Genomic DNA, 25,771 nt, shown 5'->3' with positions numbered 1-25,771 from the left:
CCATCCACGTAAAATTTTCTCTGCAAATGAACCTTTAAAAGTACACATAGCATCATCAGTATACAGAAAAAATCCACAATTTTCTCTATTCAAATTCGCAGCTATTCACAATTCATTCGATAGGTGAAACGGATCATGTCACGTTTAATCCAAGCTCGATCATCTCTCTCCAGATTCCGGTAACACATTTTCGCCCTAATTGTTCAAATGTGAAGTTCATTTTGTGCACAATAGAAGCTGAAATTCTCGTCTGTTCTGTTTTTTTAATGGTTCTGTTAAGTTTTATGTATAACAGATTGTTGCTGTATGTTGTGAAATCATGGATTTTGTTAATGAGTTAAGGAATGTATTGCCTGAATAAAAGAGATTTTAAATCCCAATTTATAAGGGCAAAGATGGAAGGAAGATAGTGTATGAGCAAATATCAAGCAAATGCGCTGAAAAATTCGTATATATTGCCTGAGCGTTTATTTGGTAGATACCCTAGGGGAGAGACAATGGGAAAACATAGAACAATAAATGTTATACAAATAGGCCTTTGTGGTTCGTGCAATGTAGTGTCAAACTATTTCAACAGTGTGAATTATTTTCCCAGTATTAAACAAGCCTTCCTCTATTAGTGTGATTAAGAAAAATAAAATTTGGATTGCAACAAATCAATAAGTTGTGAAAAGTTGAGTAGTTGGAGTGTTTAGGCTAATTCTTGGTTTTCAAATGATGAAATTATAATGTTATAGATGTAGGAGATTAGTCCACTTTTCTGAGAACATGAAACGTTTCAAGACACTTGTCACTGACTATGACAAGTGTCACATTTTGGTTCACCTTTAGGACACTTGTCCTAAATTGTGACAAGCGTCAAGAACCTTCCATTTTTGCCAATTAAACATTGCCACGTTCATAAAGGCTTTCTTGCTAATGTTCTTTTGTCTGAACTAAAAAAGAGAAAAATATGTTCTAAATTTTTTGATTGGATGCTTATTAGACATGTTGAACATAATGTTGCATATCGATTTTTTGTTTTAAAGAGTGATGTGTTTGGTTGCAATACTATAATTGAAACTAAATATGATAATTTTTGTGAGCATAATTCTCCACTGTTCGATAGAATTTCTCATGCATCTTTTGAAACAACAACAACAACAACATACCCAGTGAAATCCCATTAAGTGGGGTCTGGGGAGGGTAGAGTGTACGCAGACCTTACCACTAATGAGGAACTGACAAGCAAAGATCCTAGAGAAGAATATTTTTTTTTATGAAAATGATTTTCAAACTTTTCTTGTTGATAATGAACCATCTACTTAATTTGAAACTATATCTTCTTCTCATGCTAATTGTTGAAAGAGGCAATAAAAATTGAAATTGATGCTATCATGAAAAGTAAAATGTGTTTTGACTAGTTGACCTCCCGGTGCAAGATTTATTGGTTGTAAATGGATTTTCAAAAGAAAATTAAATCGTGATGGCTCTTTAGATGAATATAAAGCTCAATTAGTAGCAATTTTTTTTCTAAAAAATAGAATATTGATTATTTTGATACATTTGCACCCGTATCTAGAATTTCTTCTGCTTGAATTTTAATTAGCTTATTCTCAATTTATACGTTTTTTATTCATCAAATGAATGTTAAACCAACTTTATTAATGGTGATTTAAAAGAAGAGGTATATGGTTCAACCGGAGGGATGTATCGTTCTTGGAAAAGAAAATAAAGTTTAAAATTAGTTAAATCGCTTTATGGCCTTAAATGAACTCCTAAATAGTGGCATGAGAAACTGGACCAAGTTTGTTGAGAGACTACTTTTTTTTTATAATCGTGATGTTCGGGCCAGCTTGCGTACACCTCAACTAATTACACGTGATACCTGCCACTTTCCATCAACAACAAGTACCAGATAACTATGCCCACGGAGGCTAGGATAGATGGGAAGAAACCACCTAGTGTGTTTGTGTCACGCCCCGGGAGGGTACCCTAGACATGACCGACACTCGAAGACCATTGCTGGCCCCCAAGCGAACCACTTGGTCCAATCACACATTCATTCAATCACATTCTATCAGCGGAAGACTCAATTCACAAGAATACTACTCATAAATAAGGCTAAAGGCCAATCATCTATCCAATCAACAACTAGTAAGAATGAAATTAGTCAAAACGAAACGAATTAACATCACACTCTAATCTATGAAGCCTCTATCAACAATCTGAGAGGTGCCAATGACAGGTTCATGGCTATCACAAATCAAATAAAGAAAAGCTAACTCAAAGCTGAAAAGATAACTGCGGTATCCTCTGAAAACAGGGAGGACTCACCAACTAGATGGAAGCAAATAGATCCTCAACGGCGCGCCTGTTGATGATCTCTAGTACCTGTCTCTGCATCAAGAAACGTAGCAGGCCAAATGGCGTCAGTACGTGGAATGTATGAGTATGTTAAATGGCATAACGAAACATGCATCAGGGTAGAATCAAATCACTTAGAATCTCAACTCAGAAGAAGGAACAACTAAATCAAGATGTCCTAAGTCTAAACAAGAATATGATTTAGACAAGACCAATCATATACCATCCAATCCAATCCATTCCAATTCGACTCAGAGTACTATCATGACCTATATAAGAGTTTCTCTTATCCGACAACTATCACTTATGAGCCAGTGATAGTACAACAAACCGACGTTGTTGCCACGTCCGTTCATACCTTGCTAGGGTAGGAACGAATCAACAATCATGGATCCATAACCAATCAAGTTCTATCATGTCAGGACAGTAATTTGGAAAACATTACTCGAAGAGCTTGAACCCGTCTTTCTCCTCTTCTCCAATCCTCGCTCTCAATTTGTCTTAAGTGTTAATGAGAGAGTAATGCATTTAGGGTACTATTAAGGGACTTAATTTAGTCTTAAAACGTCAGGTTTTTCGTCTAAGAAGGGTGGGAAAAGACTAATCTACCCTTCGTTAAAAATTGAATATGGCCGTCTACGAGTCATGGGTACGACCTGTAGAAACTTCCACGGGTCGTCCTCTTCGATCGTGGAATTGGGCTGGGAAATGTTAGGGTCTACAACTCGTAGACACAAGTCGTAGATTCAACTCGTTTTGCAGGTCCTCGAAAATTAGAGAAACTAAGTCTCTAAACTTTTCATACGAGCCGTTATTACGACTCGTATGCTCCTCAACGGGTCGTCAACTTGACTCGTAGGAATGACATTCAGGGTTCGGAATTTGGCTAAGTGTCGGGGGTCTCTACGAGTCATTTCTACGACTCGTGATCCTTTCTATGGACCGTCCTGTCAACTCGTAGTCAAAGTACTGCGGCTTATATTTTTCAGAAGTTAGACCTCGACCCTACGATTCATTCTTACGGGTCATCGACTTCTCTACGAGTCGTTGATAGACTCGTTAACTCACTTCTAGACTTGGCCAGATTTCAAACCTCAATGCCATCACTACGAGTCCCTCCTACGATCTGTAGGTGTTCCTACGACTCGTAGGTTGACTCGCACACATAGTCACAACTCACTTTTTCTCAATCTTTCTCATGGTTTTCGAACTTAGTCTAGGCTAGAATAACACCGGGTGTTACAGTTTGTCTCCTCTAAGATTGGAACCTAAAACCTTATGGTTCTTAACCGCTTCATTGACCACTAGGCCAAACTCTTTATTAGGATGCTACTTTCCTTCAGATGAGGTGTATAAATGTGTTTACACTAATGTGATAAATGGAGATTCTGTGATAATATAATTGTATGTTGATGACATACTTATATTTGATACAAGTTTAGTTATTATGGAAGTATCAAATGATTTTTGTCTGCCAAGTATGAAAGATATGGCTGAAGTAAACATGATATTGAGAGTCAAAATTATGAAGGGTGAAGATTGTATAGTGTTGTCACAAGATTATTATGAGGAGAGACTTTTTCACAAGTTTGAATTTTTTGATGTGACACCTGTGATCAGTCCTTGTGATGCTAACTCTCAATTGAAAAAGAATAATTGTGACACAGTTGCTCAAATTATTAGGAGTCTAAACATTTGATGAATCTTCAGTGTTAGATTAATGAAATATTGAGAGGTAGCATGAATTAACAAATTATGTTATCTTGTATAGTGGATTTCATTCTATTTTGGAAGGCTACAGTGAAGCAATTTGGATCTCTGACTCAGTTCACTTGTGGTTATGTTTTGACCCTTGGTGACAGTGCAATATGTAGAAATCAGCTAAGCAAACGATTATTTCAAGATCGACTAAGAAATTAGAGTGGTTTGTAGGTGTGTAGTTACCTAGTTCTGAGGATGATTAACTAAGAAATTTCTTGGCTAATATTCCTTTAACTAAGTAGTTGTTTATACGTAATTGCTATTGCCAAGAACAAATCTTATGAACACACGACGTTTATAAGCAATTGATAAGAGATTGATTAATTTTCCTCTACTATGTGAAGTTAGAAGTAAATTTGGCTGATCTCTCTCAGACTAAACCTGTGGAATGTAAATTAATTCTTCATACCTAAAAAAATTGAGGTTACAACCACCTATCTAAATGAAAAAAAAGGTTACAGCCAACAGGATATCAATAGAGATGGTAAATCGACTTATGTGATTGGAGACTCCATGAAGTAGATTTATATAGGTAATAACAAGTCGATATTGACACTGAAGTACTAAAAGATGAGTGCTTAACTGCTATTAACTGTGAGGATGAGTTATAACTCTTAATGAATGCATACTCCTTAAGAGTGGTGTATTTAAAGCAATATACACTTGACAAATTCACCTAATGAGAGTGGAGTGGGGTCGCTTCTATGAGATTTTGGCCGTGTCTTTGGGGCTCTCATGAATAATCATGTGATGACGTATTCATGCAAAACTGCGTCAAGCACCAAAATTGTGGGGGTCACAATGTGACTGATAAGATCTTTGACATACAATAGGAATTACTGGTTCATTGAAATATTACACATTTACATTTCATCAGAAATTCTGTAAGTCATATTTTATCTAAGTTAGGTTCATAGTGCAAAGGACACCAAGCTGATTGCTTTTGGACCATACAAGTCCAACAAGTCTTAATTCTTTGAATCCTAAAATGCTATTGAAGTATGTGCAGGATTGTTGACAATATTAGATATTTCAGAAGAATCTATGTTTATGTTCAAATGTCATGTCTTGGGGATAAGTGTCCAAAGACTACTGAGTACTTGGAATGGTTAGTGGCACTTTTCCTAAGTTGGACAAGTCTCATTATTTAATTGGCCTAGTTGGGAGGTTCTTGATACTTGGTCACTATTTAGGACAAGTGTCCTAAAGATGAACCAAAATGTGACATGTGCCATGGTTAGTGACGAGTGTCCTGGTTCTCAGAAAAGTGGGTCCATCTCCTATACCTATAAATACCTCATTATGATTTCATCATTTGAATACCAAGAATTAGCCTAACTATCACTGCCACATACCTACTCTCTTTCACCACTTGTTGGGTTTTGTTATCTAAATTTTGTTATTTCACCTCCTTCTAATAGAGGAAGGCTTGTTTAGTGCTGGGGAACTTTCACACTGCTGAATAGTTGTTTAGAACAGCGCACTGCATGACTCAACCCCTATTTGTATTTTCTCGTAAATAAATAACATTTTATTGTTCTATTTACCTTTGTTTCCCCAACAGATTCCCTTATAGTCTCTCTTATTGGTGCTTAAATACCCTGGTTTTGAACTTAAAAGAAAAAAGAATCCAGTAATACATTATATGCGTGGCTGAAGAGGCATTTTTGCTGCTAGATACCACAACACTATAAACAATAAGGAAAGATACCACAATATTCAAGGTGTGGTCGAAATATGGGATGTGTTCTTGAGTTTTCAATTTTTTTTATTGATAAAGAAGCCTAAAACATTGGAAGCTGTTTATTTCTGTTCCACATGACTAGATACAACAACAACAACCCAGTGAAATCCCACAACGTGGGGTCTGGGGAGGGTAAAGTGTACGCAGACCTTAATCCTACCAAGGTAGGACGGCTGTTTCCAAAAGACCTTCGGCTCAATAAAAGCATAAAAAGAGGTTAGATAAGGCTAAGAAGTTAAGAAGTTCAATGCGATATGGTAAAGCAAATAACAGGAGCGATACAGATAAAATAGAATAATCAAAGTACAGAAGTACAGAAAGTAATAGATAATAGCAGAAATCAGAGCACATGAAATTATAGTGCGCTAATGCGTCTACTAATAAGGTAGAATAATGTGACTATGTACTAGCCTTCTACCCTAATATGGGTCCTCCACACTCTCTTATCTAAGGTCATGTCCTCTTGGTCCTACTCAGCTTTAGGGCTGTTCAAAACCGTCCGCTACCGATAACCCATCCGCAAAATTGGCTTATTGGCTTATTGGTATTGGATTATCAAATTAGCGGGTGGGGAATGGATTTAAATTTTATAATTAATGGCTTATTGGTGTGGGGGACGGATTACTCAATTTTGTTATTGGGTAAACCGTTAATCCGTTAAGAATTTATTATATTTTAATATATTTTATATGAAATTTTCATAATCTCTTTATTTATATAATTAAAAAAATCAATGATTTTGAGACAACAAAAACATAGATACAAATTAAAGAGAAATCAAATGAGAAGGCAAATTAGAAATTGTTGGTGAGTACCAAGTTGCATCATTTTGTGTGGCTTAAAATTTAGCTAATAATACCAATGGGCACGAAAGTTCCTTTCAACTTCAAATAGAGTATTTTGCACTGATTTTTCTATCTTTGTTGCTCCACTCTATCACAAAAATTTTGACCATAAATTTGTCAATGAATGAGACAACTTGCAAATATTAATAAGGGAATGAAGAAAGAAACAAAGGGACAAACCATGAACATTTTGTGACTACTGTATTTGACTGAACATGATTTTAAAAAAAAATAAAAGATCGAAATTTGTTAATCTGACTAATTTAAATTTAAACTAGATAGGTCTTCAAAATAGGATAAGATGCTTCTTACTATCACTCAAAGTAATTAAGAATTTAAATTGTATATGAAAATAAAATTAACCGATACACCGTCCGATAATTGCTAATCCGATACCGAACCAACCGATATCTTATAGGTTGGCTAGCGGATTAGTACTTTTAAAAGCCGATAACCGTTAAATTAAACCGTTAAACATAATAATCCGTCCGATCCGCCCAATAAGCACCCCTACTCAGCTTAAACCCTTTAGACTCCAGGGTATGTCTCCAATCCTCTAGCTTAGCGTTAACTCCACTATCAGTCTCATCGATTAGAATTATGTCGTCCGCAAAAAGCATACACCATGACACCTCACCTTGAATTTGTCGCGTCAATCCATCCATCACCAAGGCAAATAAAAATGGACTAAGAGCTGATCCTTGATGCAACCCCATCACAACTGGGAAGTGCTCTGAGTCCTCTCCTACTGTCCTTACCTTAGTTTTGGCACCCTCATACATGTCCTTGATCACCCTAATGTACGCCACATATATCTTTAGCCTCCAGACATCTCCATAGTATCTCTCGTGAACTTTTATCGTAAGCCTTTTCTAGGTCGATGAATACCATATGCAAGTCCCTCTTCCTCTTCCTATACTGCTCCACCAGTCTCCTCATAAGATGGATGACTTCTGTAGCTGAGCGTCCCGGCATAAATCCGAACTGGTTCTCTGAAATAGACACGCTTCTCCTCACCCTCATCTCCACCACTCTTTCCCACACTTTCATAGTATGGCTTAGAAGCTTGATACCTCTATAGTTGTTGCAGCTCTGGATATCCCCTTTATTTTTGTATAGGGGGATTATTACGCTCGACCTCCATTCTTCGGGCATCGTTGCCGTCTTAAAGATGACATTAAATAACCTAGTCAGACACTCCAGACCTACCGAGCTCGTGCTCTTCCAAAATTCCCAGGAATCTTGTTAGGTCCGGTCACTCTTCCCCAGCGCATCCTACGAACAACACCCTTAACCTCCTCGACCGTAATACTCCTGCAACCCCCAAAATCGTGACACCTCTCTATATGTTCCAAATCTCCCAACACAATCTCTCTGTCCCCTTCTTCATTCCAGAGTTTATGGAAGTATGATTGCCATCTCTGTCTAATGAGGGTCTCCTCTATCAATATTTTTCCATGCTCGTCCTTAATGCACTTCACTTGACCCACATCGCGTGCCCTTCTCTCCCGCGCCCTGGCTAGCCTGAATAATTTTCTATCCCCGTCTTTCTCTTCTAGTTCAGCATAAAGGCGTTCAAAAGCTGTCGTCTTTGCCGTCGAAACCGCCGATTTTGCCTCCTTCCTCGCTATCTTATAAAGTTCCCTATTCGTCCACTTCTCCACCTCATCCTTGCTTTTTATCAACTTCGCATACGCCATCTTCTTTGCTTCCACCTTCCCTTGCACTTCTCCATTCCACCACCAGTCCCCTCGATGCCGACTACGACCTGTCAAGACTCCCAACACTTCCCTTGCTACAACCCTAATACAACTAGCCGTCCTATCCCACATACTGTTCGCATCCCCACTACTATCCCAGGCCCCCATATCCTTCAATTTTTCTCCCGTCTCCAGGGCACTAGCCGTGGTCAAACTCCCCCATCTGATCCTAGGTCGGTCATCCCCGACCCTCTTCTTCCTCGTCATCTTGATCCCTAAATCCATCACCAAGAGCTTATGTCGGGTTGTAAGGTTGTCGATCGGAATGACCTTACAGTCTTTGCACAGACCTTTATCATTCTTCCTAAGGAGTAGAAAATCTATCTGGGTCTTAGCCACCAAACTACGGAAGGTTACCAAGTGGTCTTCCTTCTTTGGGAAACTCGAATTGGCTACACCAACCCAAAAGCTCTTACGAAATCCAAAAGTGAAACTCCTTCTTCATTTCTGTCCCCGAAGCCAAAGCCTCCATGCACATCATCATATCCTCCCGAAATAGACCCAATGTGCCCATTGAAATCCCCTCCCACGAAAAGCTTCTCAGTCGGCGGTATGCCTCCCACTAATTCGTCCAAATCCTCCCAAAAGCACCTCTTAACCTCCTCGCCTAAGCTCGCTTGCGGCGCATAAGCACTAATAATGTTCAACGTGATCCCTTCAATGACCACCTTAATCGACATCATTCTATCAGTGACTCTCCTAATCTCCACCACCTGATCCCTTAAATCACTGTCTACTAAAATGCCTACCCCATTCCTATATTTTGATCTACAAGAGAATCAAAGCTTATACCCGTCTACCTCCTTAGCTTTAGAACCTACCCATTTGATCTCTTGGACACAAGCTATATTAATCTTTCTCTTCTTTAGAATCTTAACTAGCTCTATGGATTTTTCTGTTAACGTCCCAATGTTCCAAGAACCTACTCTCAGTCTAGACGCTCCTTTAACCCATTTACCCCTCCTTACCCTCGTCCCCGCCCCCGTCCCTGAGCGAGAACATGACCCTAGTCTACCATCACTATCCAAAGCCACAAAAACGCGTATGAACTAAAAAATTATTCAAAGGTCTAAAGTCAGCAAAATGTAATTACAAGTGTATGAACAAAAAATAGATATGGGAAGATATGGAAACTTGAAACCGGAGGTACCAACTCCAGTTGAAATGAGCCTAGTTGCCGCCGGAAAACACTATTCACTTCGGAGTATTGTTCACGTCGGGGTTACCGTTCACGTCGGCTTACTAACAAGCTCCTTTTCCTCTTAGACAATTTATCGAACAGATGGGGTGCATTCAAAACCAAAGCTGCACAGTCAACAACCTCAAACCCAGCAAACTAGAAACTGCAGAGGAAACAAATACTCCTATTCACCTGCAAATATCAAAGATAAAATAGAACAAAAGCAACTGATAGAGAACTGATAGAGAATGTTGTATATGAATCAAAAATTAAGCTAAGAAAATTAGTAGAAATTCGAGAGTTTCAGGTAGAAATGTCAAACTTATGAAAAATATGAAAACTCAAAGAAAAATCTTCTACTTCTTGAAGAAGAACAGAGGGGAAATTAAGGAGAATGGGCACAGGGAAGAAGATCTGGTGCAGATCGACAGTCAATCTGATACCCAAAGTCTAGATTGATCTTGGAATTTTCAATCATGAAAGGAGTACGATCATAGAATTCTAAGGTATCTCAATACCTCCATATTAGTCATTGAACTTCTGTTTAGATATTTTTGCTGGTTGCGATGTTATTTTTGTTTAGATGTCTGTAAATTATCTATACTTAGGAGTTTGGACTGTGCAACTGTCGAGTTGACTTCTTTTCATTTTTGCTTGATTGCCCAATTCTACTGGCAAACCATTAACTTTTTTTGTTGTAAAATTGAGATATAATTTCAATCATTGGGAGATGTCTGTTCTGGTTTGGCTGATTTAATATGTTTTAAACAGGAGTTTTGCATCATCCAGAAATGTTCGGTTTTTGTCAACTGAATCCAATAAAACAGATGAGCCCATTAAAGTTGAGGAAGCAGAGACAGTAAATATGCCTCCACCCCCAACAGAGAAGGTGATAATGCTTCAAGTTTTAGCGGGATTATATCACTGTCAATATGTTGCTGCTTGCACTCACTCATTTGAGGTCTCTTTAAACTTTCACTTCAGTTACTTGTGCTCGGTGGAAATGGATTCGTAGGCTCACATATCTGTAAAGAAGCTCTGGATCGTGGTCTTACAGTTGCTAGTCTTAGCAGGTATTTTGCTTCACTTCCATTGTCAGTTAGTTATATATGTCTGCTGTACTGGAGCATGAGCATTTATTTAGGAACTGTCTTGTTGGGTACTTCCAAGTTTTTGTTCCTTATTTTGGTTAGCTCCTCCTTGAAAGTGCAAGGAGGGGGGTTAAGCGGGATCGACTCTTTGACTAGAGGAAAGGAAATTGCATTACAGGAAAAGGGGAAAGGAAATTGGCATCCCTATCTTGTGTAATTCACATCCTTCAAATTAGATTACCTACTCTCTGCTGCCATGCATCTAAGCCATCTTCCCACCCTTTAAAGGTCTAGATGAAAGAAAGACCTAAGAAAATGGGATGTTGAAATATGACCAAATAACAAAAGAATATGAGAACTCTGCTGTTTGACTATAGCTTCCTTCTGTTCCTTTTTCTTGCCTTTAGTTTAACTTGTTCCCCAAGAACATTAACGATGTTGCTGAACCTATTCTCCCTTACTGGGAAGATGGCTTAGATGCATGGGAGGTTGAAATATGACCAAATAACAAAAGAATATGAGAACTCTGCTGTTTGACCAAAGTAAGGGAGAATAGGTTCAGCAACATCGTTAATGTTCTTGGGGAACAAGTTAAACTAAAGGCAAGAAAAAGGAACAGAAGGAAGCCATAGTCAAACTGCATACACTAAGAGCTTCTTATGACCTACTCCTAATTCTTCTCTCTCCCTCTTGGTGGTTGCATGGAATGTGGCAAGGAAGAGCAATGCATGCAGGGGAAAGGTCTGAAGTTGGGGAGGATATAAGGTGGTGGAGGAAATAGTTGATTTGGGAAGTAGGGGTGGGTAAAAAAAAAAGAAACTACATTGAGAGGGGAAGATCTTCTGCTGCACTGCAAAGATTCTCTTGCTGAGGCGGAATTTGCTGTTGAATATCTGAACTCTGTATTTAGCCATTCCTTGTGTCCAGATATACTCCTGATGCTTCCCCAGCGTTGTCACAAGCATGTTCCCTGCATCTTCACAAGCATTTTTAAGTGTTTACAATGCATCTCCAAGCCTCTTAACTCATATTCCACTGGAATGCACTTCTTGATCTTCAATTATAGCCCGACCAACTTCTCTTGAAGCTCTTTACCATACGACCTCGTCATAGGACGTCGAGGGGACTCCTTAGCAGCAGTGCCACACGATGAATTTCCTTGGGTGCTAAAAATCTCCAATATTCGGGACTATATGACCTCTGATTTTATTCTTTGTGTGTACCATTTGCATCTTCTGGCGAAGGTGATCATTTCTATTTTGTCTAATCTGGTAAAAGTGCATATCAATCTTAACATCCACATTTTTTTGAGACTCATCTTGTAGAATATAGTTGATTTCATAGGTCCAAAATCACCCTTATATAGCATTGTTGGTCTCACTATTGTTTTGTAGAGCTTTCTTTCCAATTAATAGATACCCGATTAATATAATATCCTCTGCAAATAGTATACATCATGGGACTTTATCTTATATAGTGTTAGCTAGCTCATCCACAACTAGAGTAAAAAAGGTAGGCACTCATTGCAAATCCATATTGTAAACTCATGGGATAGAGGATTGTATATCCTATCACTGATATGACTGTTCATACATATAAGGTTTATTAGATTCATATATTCAAAATAAATTTATTTTTTCTCCAGTCATAGCTGAGAACACTTCAGATATGCTTATTCTCCAGGTCAATAAATACCATGTATAGATCATTTTTCCTCTCCCTATGAAGTTTCATTTTCAGCAACAATCCAACATCAGATCTAGCTGGTGTAAATTCAAATTGGGTTCTTTCTCTAATTCTAAGCACTATCATTATTTACCCACGATTTAATTATATAGCTCATAAGTTTGAGGTGATGAAGTTCACACAACTTTGAATATTTCATTTAATCTTATATTTTGGAATCAAGGTAGTCTTGCTCCACTCGTTTGGCATCCTTCCATTCCTTAGTATAGTATTAGTTAGCTTGGCACGCCACACTGAAAATCTCAGGGGTTTATTTATATGGAAAAAAGTGTTCACGTGTACATAATTACTCTTTACCAATCAACTTGAATTTAAAGTTGATTGATAAGCTTAATGAAGGACTGGAGCTGGATATTGCATTAAAACTTAAATTGTTCTGAACATTCTATCTTAAAGGCTTTCCTCTTGTATGAATTCTCTCTCCTGAAGGAATCTTTGTTTCCCTATCCAAAAGGAAACTGAAGCGGAATTATTATCTGACAAAATGAATGCAATTTGCTTATAATCATTCAGGGGAAGAGAATTTGCCTATCATTCCTCTCAATTTTAGGCACCATTTGTAAGTTCTTTTTTCCATGCCTTCTTTGTTTCAATATGTCAATGCAGAACCATGTATGACACGAAGTTTTTTTGCTTTTTAAGTTCATTGTGCATCCCGTTTATATCTAATATAACTGTGCTTAAAATAGTTTTTGGACTTGGTCAAAGGGAGGGGCAGTCTATGTGTCCTATTGTGTCTTCTATCATCTATCGTATTCTGAGGTCCCTCTAGTCTATGACCCTTCTCTAGTTGGAAGTTTTGTTAGGTTGCCAATCGTGTTGTTCAAATCATTTTTTGGCATTTTTTGTAGAACAGGAAGGTCGTCCATACAAGATTCTTGGGCTAACAGTGTGATTTGGCATCAAGGTTGGCTATTTCTCGTCGTGCAACTTACTTTTGACTCTTCATGATGCTGATGAGCCTTCTAAACATTTTCTCCTCCTAACAGGAAACCTTTTTTCAACTGATTCGTGGAAAGATGCACTCAAGGGAGTTACTTCTGTTGTATGTACTGCCTCTAGCCCTGAATTTTATTATAATTGCTAGCTGTAATTGTTACTCGGTTAACGCACACTGAAGCAGAAATGCTGCTGCCTATCTTTTGTTGGTTCTGTTTGTCTCCCCCTTTTTGAAATGGTGGATAATTTGAAAGTTACGGTGGTTGATGGCAAGATGCTCCTCCTTATTTTAGTCGGTAATCCTACTAAGAAAGTTGTTGGCCGCCATGTTTAATGATTTTCCCTTTTCTTTAAAAAATTGGTAGCATGTTTCAATTTTTCACAAGATGCATTGTTAACATGTAGTATTTTCTGAAGAATCTTTTTTGTGGCAAAAGATGCTTAACTGTGGTAAAAACTGAAGAATATTTTTGGTCATTGATGCTGATATAATCCGTGGCTGTTGCTGATGGATTCTCTACGTACTGAAACTTCTCCCGAGCTATGTGCATTGTAATCGTAGGAATAGTCAATTCTCCATGTTATGAAGGTACTATGTGGTTTATCTTTGTTTAATAGAGTGTAAGGAAGTTGGAACAGTATGCTAGTAATCAATCAGTCAGATTGGTTGTACCAGAGAGAGATGGGATCGTTGGTCAAGGTCTCTGGTTCGAGCCCTGGGAATAAGAACTTCTTGCTAGGGAGTGTTACTCATAGTGCCCTACCTGTCACAGACACAGATTCTTGAGGGGGGGGGGGAGTTGGTTTCGGGTTTTGGATACTGGATGGTTAAATAAGAAAAACCAGAGAGGGAGGTTTGTCTCTTATGCAGGTTATTGAGCAGAGTGATAGAATAACTGGACCAATTAATGCAGGTCTATAATTGGTGTGAGACTAGTCCTCAGCTTCACTATCCTTTTTTTTTTTTGATAACTGTGAATATTACCAATTGATAACAACAAAAAAGACAAAACAACTAAAGAGCGCCTAATCCCACAACCACCTTCTAGGAAGGGAGTTATGAAACTTAGGCCTTAGAACAGTCACGAATTACACAGTAAATGCTGCAAAAAGCCTCTACATCTGTGCAGTCTCTTAAGATAGTTTAAGTAAATCTATCCTCTCTACACTTTCCTTCTTAATCTGTGTAACTACCACCTCAGTATGTACATTTACTCCTTTAAACAATTTCTAATTCCTTGCTATCCATGATGATAAGATTATAGCCCCCCAAATTGCAGCTATCACCTCCTTGAATTGCTTCCAATGCTTCCTTTTGATTCTGCCTAGAACTTGTTGCATGTCTCCAGCTTGTATCTGAATTCCAGTCCATTGCATAAGGGGATTCCTGGTAGTTTAGTTCCAAGTGCAATCCATAAAAAAATGATGATTCATTTCCACTGCCTGAGTATCACATAAGCAGCATCTCATATCTTCCACAGGAATTTGTAAGTCGGTCTTCATATAAATTCCATGTATCCATTTGACCCCAAGAGAGGCTTTGTTCTCAATTAGATACCACACCAGTGTCCCAACAGCTGCCACATTTCAGTTCCTGCACCCTTTAATGTTCAATCCCCTACACTTCTTAGGTAAACAGACTTTCTCCCAAGCTACTAAAGAAACTCCTCATCTCTTCAGAACAACCCCAAAGATAATCTCTATATTTCCTATCAAGTTCCTTTAAAACACTATGGCAGGATAAACAGTCTCCCAGAAGCTATGGATTGGAAACAATACATCATTAATCACTTAGGGGTCGTTTGGTTTGAATACAAGTTATGATGGGATTAGTTATGATGGATAAGTTATGTTGGGATTAGTTATGATGGGATAAATTATGCTGAGATTATTTCTTGTTGAGTGTTATTCAAAATAATATGCATTGCCTATTATTTTAAGAATAGGTTGTTTGTTTACAAAAATACCCTTCACTTTATTTAGTTTTTTATATTTTCTTTGCAAGCTTTAGTTATTCAATATTCATTCTTAAAATAAAATTTTCATCCTCTTTTAGCTTAAATATTTTTATGTATGCATTTTCATGATGTCCGTATGTATTTAAAAATAAAACTTTCTTCTTATTTAATTTAAAAATAGAATTTCCATTTAAAGTTTGTTAAAGTAAAAAATGCTTTATGAGAAATCAAAATATAAATAAACATAAGAATTAGTCAAATATATTTATAAATAAAAATTATATTATATAGTGTAATTTTTTAATAGAAAAAATATGAAGAATTATCATAAAATAAGGAGTGAAGGTTGTGAATGTTGTTATATATGGTATTAAAAATAATGTAAATATATAGGAATGTGAAAAGTGAGGTATAAAAGGATTTAAAGGGATATCTTCGTCATTTACCTATTTTATCCCGGGATTAGTATACCACCCAAGAGGAGGGATAACTTATCCCAATACTAAATATTAATCCTGGGATAAGTCATTTCAAATGTGCAAACCAAACAACAAATTAAGTGCCATAATTTAATCCCAAGACTATTTGGTGTTATCCTTCACACCAAACGACCCCTTAAAGCCTCCATGATAATTGTTTGGAGTATGTGAAGTTAACCCTGCTAGTAATCTTCTCAATTAGTTGGTGACATTTCAGCTTGCTCCATTCTTAGGAGACAATAGCAAACCAAGATACAACAGCAACAATATACCCAGTGAAATCCCACAAACCAAGATACCTTAAAGGAAAAGAACCTAGTGAGAGGCCTGTCTTAGCCAACAATAATTCCTTTGTATGATCATCAACCCAGCCATGAATATTCTGGACTTCTCCATATTAGCAACCAAGCCTGAAGCTTTGCTAAAGTGTGTCAAGGCTTTAATGACCCTAGTCACAGAACCTAAATCACCCACGAGCAAGTTTTAGCTGCTTACACATAGGGTGATATTTAAAATCAGGCAATTCACTCATACTCTTCAGAATATACTTCATGACTATTTTATTATCCTCCAAACTGAGAATTTTTATGTGAATAAAGGAAGTAAGTTGGATCCCTAGTGGTTTGGAAATGAATATGGGCTTTACTTCATAGAGCTTCACAATATTCAAAAACAGTTAAATTTGTCGGTACTTGTGAATAGCCTTATCTATATCTTTTCATCCACAGCTTCAATTAACTGGACTTACTGATGAAGCATGTCTTCCCTCTTCGTAAGTTCGAAGATATTTGTCTATGCTCTTCCCCGTTAAAGTTACTGTTCCAATTCAATATGATTCTCGTGAAGTCTTTATGAATAGCCACTATGTTCACAGCTTCTTTTTATGTTATTTATATGAGAAGTTACGAGCACTGGTTGTTTTTCTCTTATGCGATGGAAAAATATCTTTGCAGATTTCTTGCGTTGGTGGGTTTGGCTCTAACTCACACATGTATAAAATCAACGGGACAGCTAATATAAATGCCATCAGAGGTGCTTCAGAAGAAGGTATTAGCAAGCTATAAAAGTTTACTTAAGCACCTCTCCGTCTTGGAATGAGATTTAGATTTATACTTCTTTTTCTCAAAACATGTAAACTATGTTCTTTCAATGCCATAAGAGAAGCTTAGTTATATATGTAGATAACTTTACCTGAATGTTAAAATAATGTAATGCCATGAAGTCTTTAATTAATTGCTATAGATGGTATTCTTCCTCTTACCAATCAAAGCACCTTCCAGAGCGTTAAGATAATTCTTGTTTTTTTTATAAATAATTTTCTCACTGGCCTTAAATTTGAAGTCCTAGAGATGCCTGTTGGTAATTCAAATTGGTCGTAAACCACCTCTAATTGCTTCTACAGTTGATTGCTTAGTTTTGACCTGGATTTTTAATTATTGCTGCCTCTAGGAGGTAAAAGTAGGTTAATTGCCTGTAAGGACCTGATGTTGGTAGCACTTTTAAGTGATGTTCTACAGTTGGAAAGGGTCTCTGTTATCTTATGAGGAGCATATTGCTCTAAGCTTGTCAGGTCTTTTAAAAAAATCCCAATGTGAGTTATGTGTATTGATATTCTATGTACATTTTCCTTTTGATAGGTGGATTTGAGGTATGTGGTGGGGGAGGGGGAGGTGGGGGGGGGGGGGGGGGGAGATGATCTTGTTCGTTGGACTTTGTGAGCGCTATCTAGGAGGAGGAAATTGGGTCTGCGTAATCAAGCGTTGATAACATTTCATTATTAGGAAAAAAGTTTTTGGATATTTGAAAAAAAATAATTTCTTTGGCTGGTGTAATTTATAACTACTTACCCCATTTCAACGCCACCTAAAAATAGTAATGGTAGATATATTGGTGAATGATTTAATTTTTTATTCCATAGTTGATCGGAACCCAAGTAGTTAGATGACAATTTGGTGCAGTCACAGGATCAACTATCAACAATTTGTATAAGTTTTGCATATTAGAGGGCATGATCGTTCATTTCAAGAGTTTATCTTCCCTTCTGCCTATTGTCTGTAGGAGTAGACAACGGTGACCTAACTTTCCTTCTGGAGGTCCCTTTAGTTTGGACACCCTTTCTACATTTCAACTTTTGAACCTGAAATATGCCTATCTCACCTTTCTGCCAAAGGGAACTTAATTTCTTTTCTCACTAGATTTCCTTTGAAGTTCTATGTAGAGAAGTGAATAATCTCATACTATTTTGGCTTTCCCCAAGTACCATGATCGTATTCTAATGCTCAAGATATGTAGTTGAAACCTAAACTCTCCCTAGTTTTCAAGTGAATCTTCTCCTTGTGCCTCATTTCTTTGTTGAAAGGTTAAGTTTCAGTCAAATATTGAGATGGATATTATTTGATTCTGGTAGATTGATTATGCTAGAAACCTAGAATTTGTCTCTTTTGTTTGAAAGATAAGTTTTCAGTCAATGTTGAGACATTATTTGATTATGATTTGACTAATGTGGCATTTGGCCATAGAATTTTGTTACTATAGATGGTATCCTTCCTCTTACCAATCAAAGCACCTTCCACAGTGTTAAGATAATTCTTGTTTTTTTAAATAAATAATCACTGGTCTTCTGTGAGGCAAATGCAGAAAATGTTTTGTACCTCAGAGTCATTTTGATTCTCTTCAAGGCTGTCTCAGGCCTGCATGTGAACTGGGAAAAAAGACTGTTATTTCCATGAATGAGTTTCCAGATAGTGATAGCCAGACACTTGCTGAAATTCTGGGTTGTGAGGTAGGATCACTCCCTACTAAATATCTTTGTCTGTCCCTGGGGTCAAAGAACAAAGCTCTGGAGATTTGGAATGAGGTCTTGGACAAATTTGAGAAAAACTTGACAACATGGAAGGCTCAATATCTATTCCTTGGGGGTAGAACCATCTTGATCAACACAGTGATAGATGCAATGCCACCAATGTCATGGTCCCTATTCCCTATCCTTGACAAAGTGAAGAAAAGGATGGACATTCTGAGGACTCGGTTCTTATGACAAGGGAATGCAGAGAAGAATGGGTACAACCTAGTGAGATGGAAAACAGTTACCTAGAACAAAAGGGAGGGAGGAATGGGTAATCAGAAACCTGAGGTTGCACAACATTAGTTTACTGGCAAAAATGGTATGGAGGTATGCTAGAGAAGAAAACAGCATATGGAGGGAGGTCATCAATATGAAGTATGGATCCCTTAGCCAATGGAGCTCTAACACAGTCAACACCCCCTATGGAGTAAGCGTATCGAAATCCATCAGGTCTCTATGTGATGTTCTTGAAAGAAACATTGAACTTTCCCCTGGGAGTGGTAGGAAAATTGCTTTTTGGAATAATGAATGGATTGGCCAAGAACCTTTGAGGGACAGCTTTCCAGAAATAGTTAGACTAGTTAGGTATACTGATGCCACTATCAGTTAAATCTTGACCCAAAATGGTTGGAGCTTTAACTTCAGAAGAGGGCTAAATGATTGGGAGATGGAAGGATTGTCTACATTTCTTCAGACTTCAGAACGGATGAGAGCACTAAATGAAGATGTTCTGGTATGGAAGGGCAAAGGGAAGAAGATGTTCACAGTTAGGGGTACTTATGCTCGTAATGAGGGCCAGCAGCAACCCAACTGGCCTTGGAAGCAGATATGGAAGGCAAAAGCTCCCTGCAAAGTGAAATGTTTCTCGTGCTTGGTGACTCGTAAGACTTGTTTAACTATTAATAATCTTCAGAAAAAGGGGTATGCAGTTGGCATCCAGATGTTTCCTTCGCAAAGCAACATCAGAAGACAACCACCTCCTTTTTGTGCACTGTGCTTATACTTCCCAGCTGTGGCAGCTTTTTCCGGCTCTGGACAACCTGAATGTGTTGTGCCTGGCAATACTTTTGAACTTCTGATAGCTTGGGAGCAAGCTGGGAAGAAAGTTAAACAGAAGAAATGGTTGAGGGAAATACCATTGTGCATATGGTGGACCATTTGGAGGTTAAGGAAAAACAGATGTTTTGAGAACAAGAGTAACCCAATCCAGAAAGTCAAGATGAACTACATTCTGAGCACATTTTTGGTGTAAAGAGTTTTGTAATAGAGGATGCTGACCCCATCCTAGATTTTTGGAAGCCTTGTGAAGTGTACATAGGCTTCTTTTCTTTCTCTGTGTTGTATTCTCAGTGCTAGTACAATCTTTATACTGTCTTTCGGAAACAACCTCTCTACCTCCGAGGTAGTGGTAAGGTCTGCGTACCCAGACACTACTTTGTGGGATTGCACTGGGTATGCTGTTGTTGTTGTCGTACAATCTTTGTACTGATGAATAGAAATATTACCATTCTAAAAAAAACTAAAAACTGTGTTTGTTGAGGAACTACCACATACATTTTGTGTAAACGAAAAGACGACCCCCCTGCTGTATTGGTTGTTTTCATACTGGAGCGGTCGATGTAATGTTGTTATAATATACTTTATCTCTATGTGCAGGAGTTAAAAGATTTGTTTACATCTCCGCTGCGGACTTTGGCATTGCAAATTACGTGTTACAAGGTTATTATGAGGGGAAGGTATTAGATCAATACTTTCCGTTGATGTAGACGAATGACTAATCAAGAATGTGCAAAAGATGTCAATTTCTACTTAGATATGTACTAAAAGATATTGTGGGGTATGTGGTCCTTGGTGGTTCAAACTTTTTATGTTTTCGGGGGTCCCAAGTTATTTTTTGGTTGTGAAAAGCTATTGCGAGTCCTGAATATCAACTCAATTAATTTGTTTTCTTTCGAAAAGCTTTCTAGGTTTTAGTGAATAATCTGGCATTCTTCAATTGTTAGGCTCTCTTTTCTACCATGCACAAGATATGTGGAGGTCCAAAATGTTATCTCTTGGTTTGAGTTGAACAATTGGTCAAAGTAGCCTCTCCACCTCTCCTTGACCTTTTTGTCTCCTATCAACACTTGTTTAGACTGTCTTTAATACACTTCAGCTGGTTTAAATCCTTACCCTTCTTCTCTATCAGTCCTGCTAATTTAAACATTTCTTTCTCCCCTTTTTGTGTTCCTAGCTTTTGGTACATGCCATCTAGAGCTTCCCCTTGGGCTTTACTAATAGCCTTCTTAGCTTCCTTTGTATTCTTCAAATGTTTCTTCCTCTTCTATTTTTGACAACTTCCTATTGCATTCTCTTTTAGCTTTATTAACTCTTGGTACATCCTCGTTCTACCACTAAAGTTCCTGTGGTCGAGGTCCTAGACCATTAAACACACCCAACACTTTAGTGACTACTTTTTCACTGCAACCTGAAATTTGCTTTTGCTTTTACAGGATGTCTGGGTCTCTTTCCAAGTCCAAACCTCCCTTTTCCCATAGTTCTTTTTGAAACGGTAATTGGTTAGCGCCTTTTAATGTCCACCAACTAAGTCATGGTTGTTTTCTAGTCGTCTCCTTTCTCACTCTAGTCTTGAGCGTTTACATCTAAGACCACTAACCTATGTTGGGTCACCATCGCTTCTCTTGGAATAACCTTACAATTTCTTATGTGTAAACCTACGTCTTCTGGTAAGGATAAGGTCAGTTTGACTATGGTTACCATAAGAATCTCTCTTTTCTAAAATACGTATTAGCTACCACTAAATCATAAGCTAAAGCAATTGCTAAGATAGCCTTATCTTCGTACCATAACCATAACCCCCGTATGCTTGTTCAAAAATGTCGCTTTCTCTACCTACGTGACCATTTAGATCTCTCCCTATAAAGATTTATTGTTTTTTTGGATTTCAATGAACCAAGGTGTCCATTTCTTCCAAAAACTTAGGTTTAGCTTGTGCATCCAATCCTATTTGCGGAGCACAGGCATTAATATCATCGACTTTCTCCTTTCCCCATACAAGCTTTAATTTAACTCATTTTACCTCTATAGTCTTAGCTTTAATTCCTGATTCTACAATAATTCCACCCTGTTCCTGTTTATGCCACAATACCTTAATTTATAAGTCATGTTACGTATCTCTGCAAATTCCCCATACTAATAAAACAACCTATGTTGCTCGAACTCTCTAAAAATACCGTCCAGTGTTGTGAAAGGTGATCGCCTCATCGCTAATGATGAGGGGCGAGGCGAGGCAACCCTTCATCGCCTATAGGCTTTGTGGCGAGGCGGTCTTCAAAAGCCGACGCCATGACGAGAGAGGCGACAAAGGCAAGAAAGGCTCCGCCTTTTGTATTTTCTTAAAAAAGGAGACCAATTTAGGGTTTTAAAAGTTAAAAGGTAATTTTAAGATTTTCTTTCCAAATTTGCACTATTGCACTCTTAGACTGTGACTCCAACCAGTAGATTCGACTAGACTTCTTCGGCGACCAACCATACTTTTCTGGCGAATCCAAAGTCCTACTAATACGTATTTCTTCTTTTCTTCTTCTAATTTCTACTTCCTCTGTTTCTTTTTCCTTCTTCTTTTTCAGACTTCAAAGTTACTTCTACCTATGTTTTTTTCTCACTGTTTTGACTTTTGTTCTTTTTTTCCTTATTCAAGTTCTAGACTTTTAGTATGTACTATCTATTTTCAGTTTTTGAATTGAAATATTTGCTATGATTATTTATATATGCAATTAAATACTTTAAATTTTTGGTATTAATTGGCGCCGCACTTCGAAATGGCGAGCACCTCGCCTTGTGGCGAGGTAGATCCTGGTCGCCTTTTGTCACCTTTCGCCGTCTAAAACACTGATACCGCTGCACCTGTTTCAGATCCTCCAACAACATAGAGTGTAATCCCCATGCTAATAAGTGATATATATATATTCTATAATAAACACTCAATATCTTAAGGTATTTTATATAATATTTTGTAATAGTTTCCTTGCTCATGTTTAATGAATCCAGGCGCGAACAGACGCATTTTCTTGATAATCAACAAAATTATTATATCCTAGTCATGGTCAGATATAGATGTAGTCGGTATTGTTTGACTAATTTAGAAGTTGTGCTTTTTCTTTGAAATGGTAACTCCAATCCTCTAAAAAGAGGCTTGGGGCTGGTTGCTAATTCCCCCAAGGGGTCCTCTGCTGTTTGGAATCACTTGTTTTAGAAAAAAATAATAGACACTATAGCACCACTTATGCCAATTCTGTCTCCACTCCCCATCTTTAACCCAAAAAGGAAAGAACAAAGGTAAGAAGAATCTTCAAAAGGACTTCAGGTACCTTGGATGTAAACAATTTTTGAAGGACCGGCACTGACAATTTGTGTAAAAATAAAATATTAGGGTCTAGATGTAATAGTGAGAGAATAATTCAATAAGCACATAATGATGGAACTTACTGTTAAGTAGGTCAGATGACCGGGAATGAAATTAAGAGTACTTCTAAAAGTGACTTTGTTCTTCTGCCTCATGTCTCTATTATGTATGCAGAGAGCTGCTGAAACTGAGCTGCTAACAAGATATCCATATGGGGGTAAGCTGTTTCAGTTTTTCCTTGCATAACCACTTTTTGGTGCACCTGCTATGTCTATTAACTGCACAACTTGCATTGAAGTAATAGGCAAAATTGCAATTTGTCTCATATCGGGTGATGTATTTTCTTTCTCGAACTTTTGATTGGTTACCTTTCAGATAATTGTTAACAGATCATAAACATTCTGCTATTTAATCTACCTGTCCTGATCTTCATCTACTTCGAACTGCATGGGCATTGTAAGACACTATCAAAGCTTCTTTAGGGGTTTCCATTTCCAAACATTTAGTACATTTCATGGTATTTCTTCAAGAGCACATTACATCACCCCATTATGGGCTTTATGCAACATGTATCGGCCTTATTGAAGAGGTTCGGAGCTTGTAGGAGTGATGTGAGGAGTTTTAAGATGGATGGAAGACAATCATCTGAATTTGTGACCCATTAACAGGTGGCTCAAAATAGCTTGTTTAAAAAATTGAGGATCCACATCTAGTGCTAATCTAATTCTATAAACACGGGAAAAAGCCACAAATGAGTGAATATAGGGAAACACTCCTTGTTTTAGAAGGAAACTTTCATGAAATGTTGGGACTTGATGCTTTTCACCTTTATTGCACAAGGTTGTAAGTTAATTCTACTTGTAATTGTATCTTTGTTTAGGTGATTTAAGATTAAGTTTTAAGACTTGCTCCACATAATTATAAAAATCCATCTGATGAATATCATATCTTTTTCAGGAATAATCCTGAGGCCTGGATTTATCTATGGAACCCGTCGTGTCGGGAGCATGAAATTACCCCTCGGTGTAATTGGTTCTCCTCTAGAGATGGTGTGTACCCCTTGTTTAATTTTACTCCTTTTCAGGCACAACTAATGCACATACTGCTTCTTATCCTGGAAAATGGACAAAAGTTGGACTACTCACTGTCCCTTGCATTTTTTCTTTTTATATCATGTACATCCAACAGAGATTACTTTTTTGTTTCACCTAGCAGTCATTCTTTATTCGAACTCCTTTGGTTATTGAATTTAACATGTGCTGTATTACCCAAAGATGCAAAGCCCCTCAAACCCCAATGTCCCGTCTACGCAAAATTAATAAGTAAGGTAATAAAACAATAATTGATGGAAAAGGAACATGAAGCTCTTTCTTTGTCTCCAGTCCGATCGATACTTTGGATGGTCATGCTATATGAATCTTTCATCCATGCAAAATTTTCCTATTTGTGCATTGTGATAGTTTCTTTTTGTATGTTTGTATGGCGTTGGTTAAATTTCCGTTGGTTACATTTTCAGATTCTGCAGCGTGCAAAACCTCTGAGTCAAATACCCCTTGTTGGGCCCCTTTTTACTCCTCCTGTGAATGTCACCGCAGTAGCTAAAGTTGCTGTCAGAGCAGCAACAGATCCTGTATTCCCTCCTGGTGTGATTGATGTTCATGGAATCTTACGCTACAGCCAGCAGAGATCTGTATAAGGTGAATGATTTCACCCGAAAATAATGATAGTATGATACCTGGATTCTTTTTCAATCCTCAAAGGACCAAAGTTCAAATTTTCAAATATTTCCTGATGGGAAAGCGTACATCTTGCGAGATAGATAAGGTTCCGTTCAATAAATAAAATGATGCTTCTGGAATCGATATTTCCTCACTGTAATTCATCTGCTTGTAGCTAAAAAGACTGTTTTTCTTCAATGCCATTCGTCTATTTGTAGCTAAATAGGTTGCATCAGATAATTATCTCCCTTGTAGTTTGGCTGTTGTTCGGTTGTTTTTGCTCAAGAATAAGAAAATGGATGCCCTTAGGTATAAGAATCAGTTTCCTTTTTTCTTCCCTTCACAACTTAATTTCAAGCTCATCAACTTGTATTGGTGACAAATAGTAGTTGAATATGTGCAAGTGGTTTACAAATCAAGAAATGACAATGCACTGTCTGATACATTGCATGGATGAAAGAAATTGTGCCAGATTCTGCAGGTAAACTTTGTAAATTGCCAGTTCTGGTTAAACAAACTAGTGCAGTAGCTTTTAGTCTTTGACAGAACGGAGCTCTAATCCATTGAACCATTTCATTTCATTGTCTTCAAGTAGTGTTAAATTGATTGCGTTAATCAATGGTTGAGAAATTATCAATTTAACTCGCTTTCATATGGTGGGAGTCATTGATTCAAAACCTATTGTATGTAAAATTGGCCTATTTTCCTTGACCAAAAACACGAAGATGGGAAACAACCAAAGTTTATTTTTATCTATCATGTGCATGTCAGATTTGCAGGCATTTTGAAACTCCCAGTTTGACTCATGACATTATTTCGATTTCCATCTTTGGAACTTTGAAGTGAGACTATGGGACTATTGCTTAGGGGTTTCTCCAAGAAGTTTGGCTTATAGGTACGTAAATATAATATAGTTGGATTGGAGATTATGTATATAAGAAGTTTGGCTTATAG

General features: G+C 37.6%; 1 protein-coding gene across 1 annotated transcript; it reads left to right on the top strand.

Moving 5' to 3' along the window:
* LOC129888905 (uncharacterized protein At1g32220, chloroplastic) lies at positions 1 to 25,015 on the top strand. Its single transcript, XM_055963966.1, has 10 exons — positions 1 to 179; positions 10,408 to 10,525; positions 10,621 to 10,709; positions 13,325 to 13,380; positions 13,463 to 13,518; positions 16,803 to 16,896; positions 20,351 to 20,430; positions 23,274 to 23,316; positions 24,057 to 24,148; positions 24,616 to 25,015. Exons 1-10 carry the CDS (start codon positions 136 to 138, stop codon positions 24,793 to 24,795), a joined length of 852 nt encoding a protein of 283 aa, XP_055819941.1. The 5' UTR covers positions 1 to 135; the 3' UTR covers positions 24,796 to 25,015.
* The last annotated feature ends 756 nt before the right edge of the window (positions 25,016 to 25,771 follow it).

Source organism: Solanum dulcamara, chromosome 5 (genome assembly GCF_947179165.1).
Source record: "Solanum dulcamara chromosome 5, daSolDulc1.2, whole genome shotgun sequence".
Classification (NCBI taxonomy): domain Eukaryota; kingdom Viridiplantae; phylum Streptophyta; class Magnoliopsida; order Solanales; family Solanaceae; genus Solanum; species Solanum dulcamara.
The sequence above is the reverse complement of the archived record's forward strand: the minus strand, read 5'-3'. Positions and strand labels throughout refer to the sequence as shown.

Bases quoted from the DNA above. Each gene is read 5' to 3' on its own strand.
- LOC129888905 (XM_055963966.1), top strand. From the start codon at position 136: ATGTCACGTTTAATCCAAGCTCGATCATCTCTCTCCAGATTCCG. The intron at 10,710-13,324 runs GTATTTTGCTTC...CATTTTTTGTAG, and splicing joins ACAGTTGCTAGTCTTAGCAG to AACAGGAAGGTCGTCCATAC. The intron at 13,519-16,802 runs GTATGTACTGCC...ATATCTTTGCAG, and splicing joins TCAAGGGAGTTACTTCTGTT to ATTTCTTGCGTTGGTGGGTT.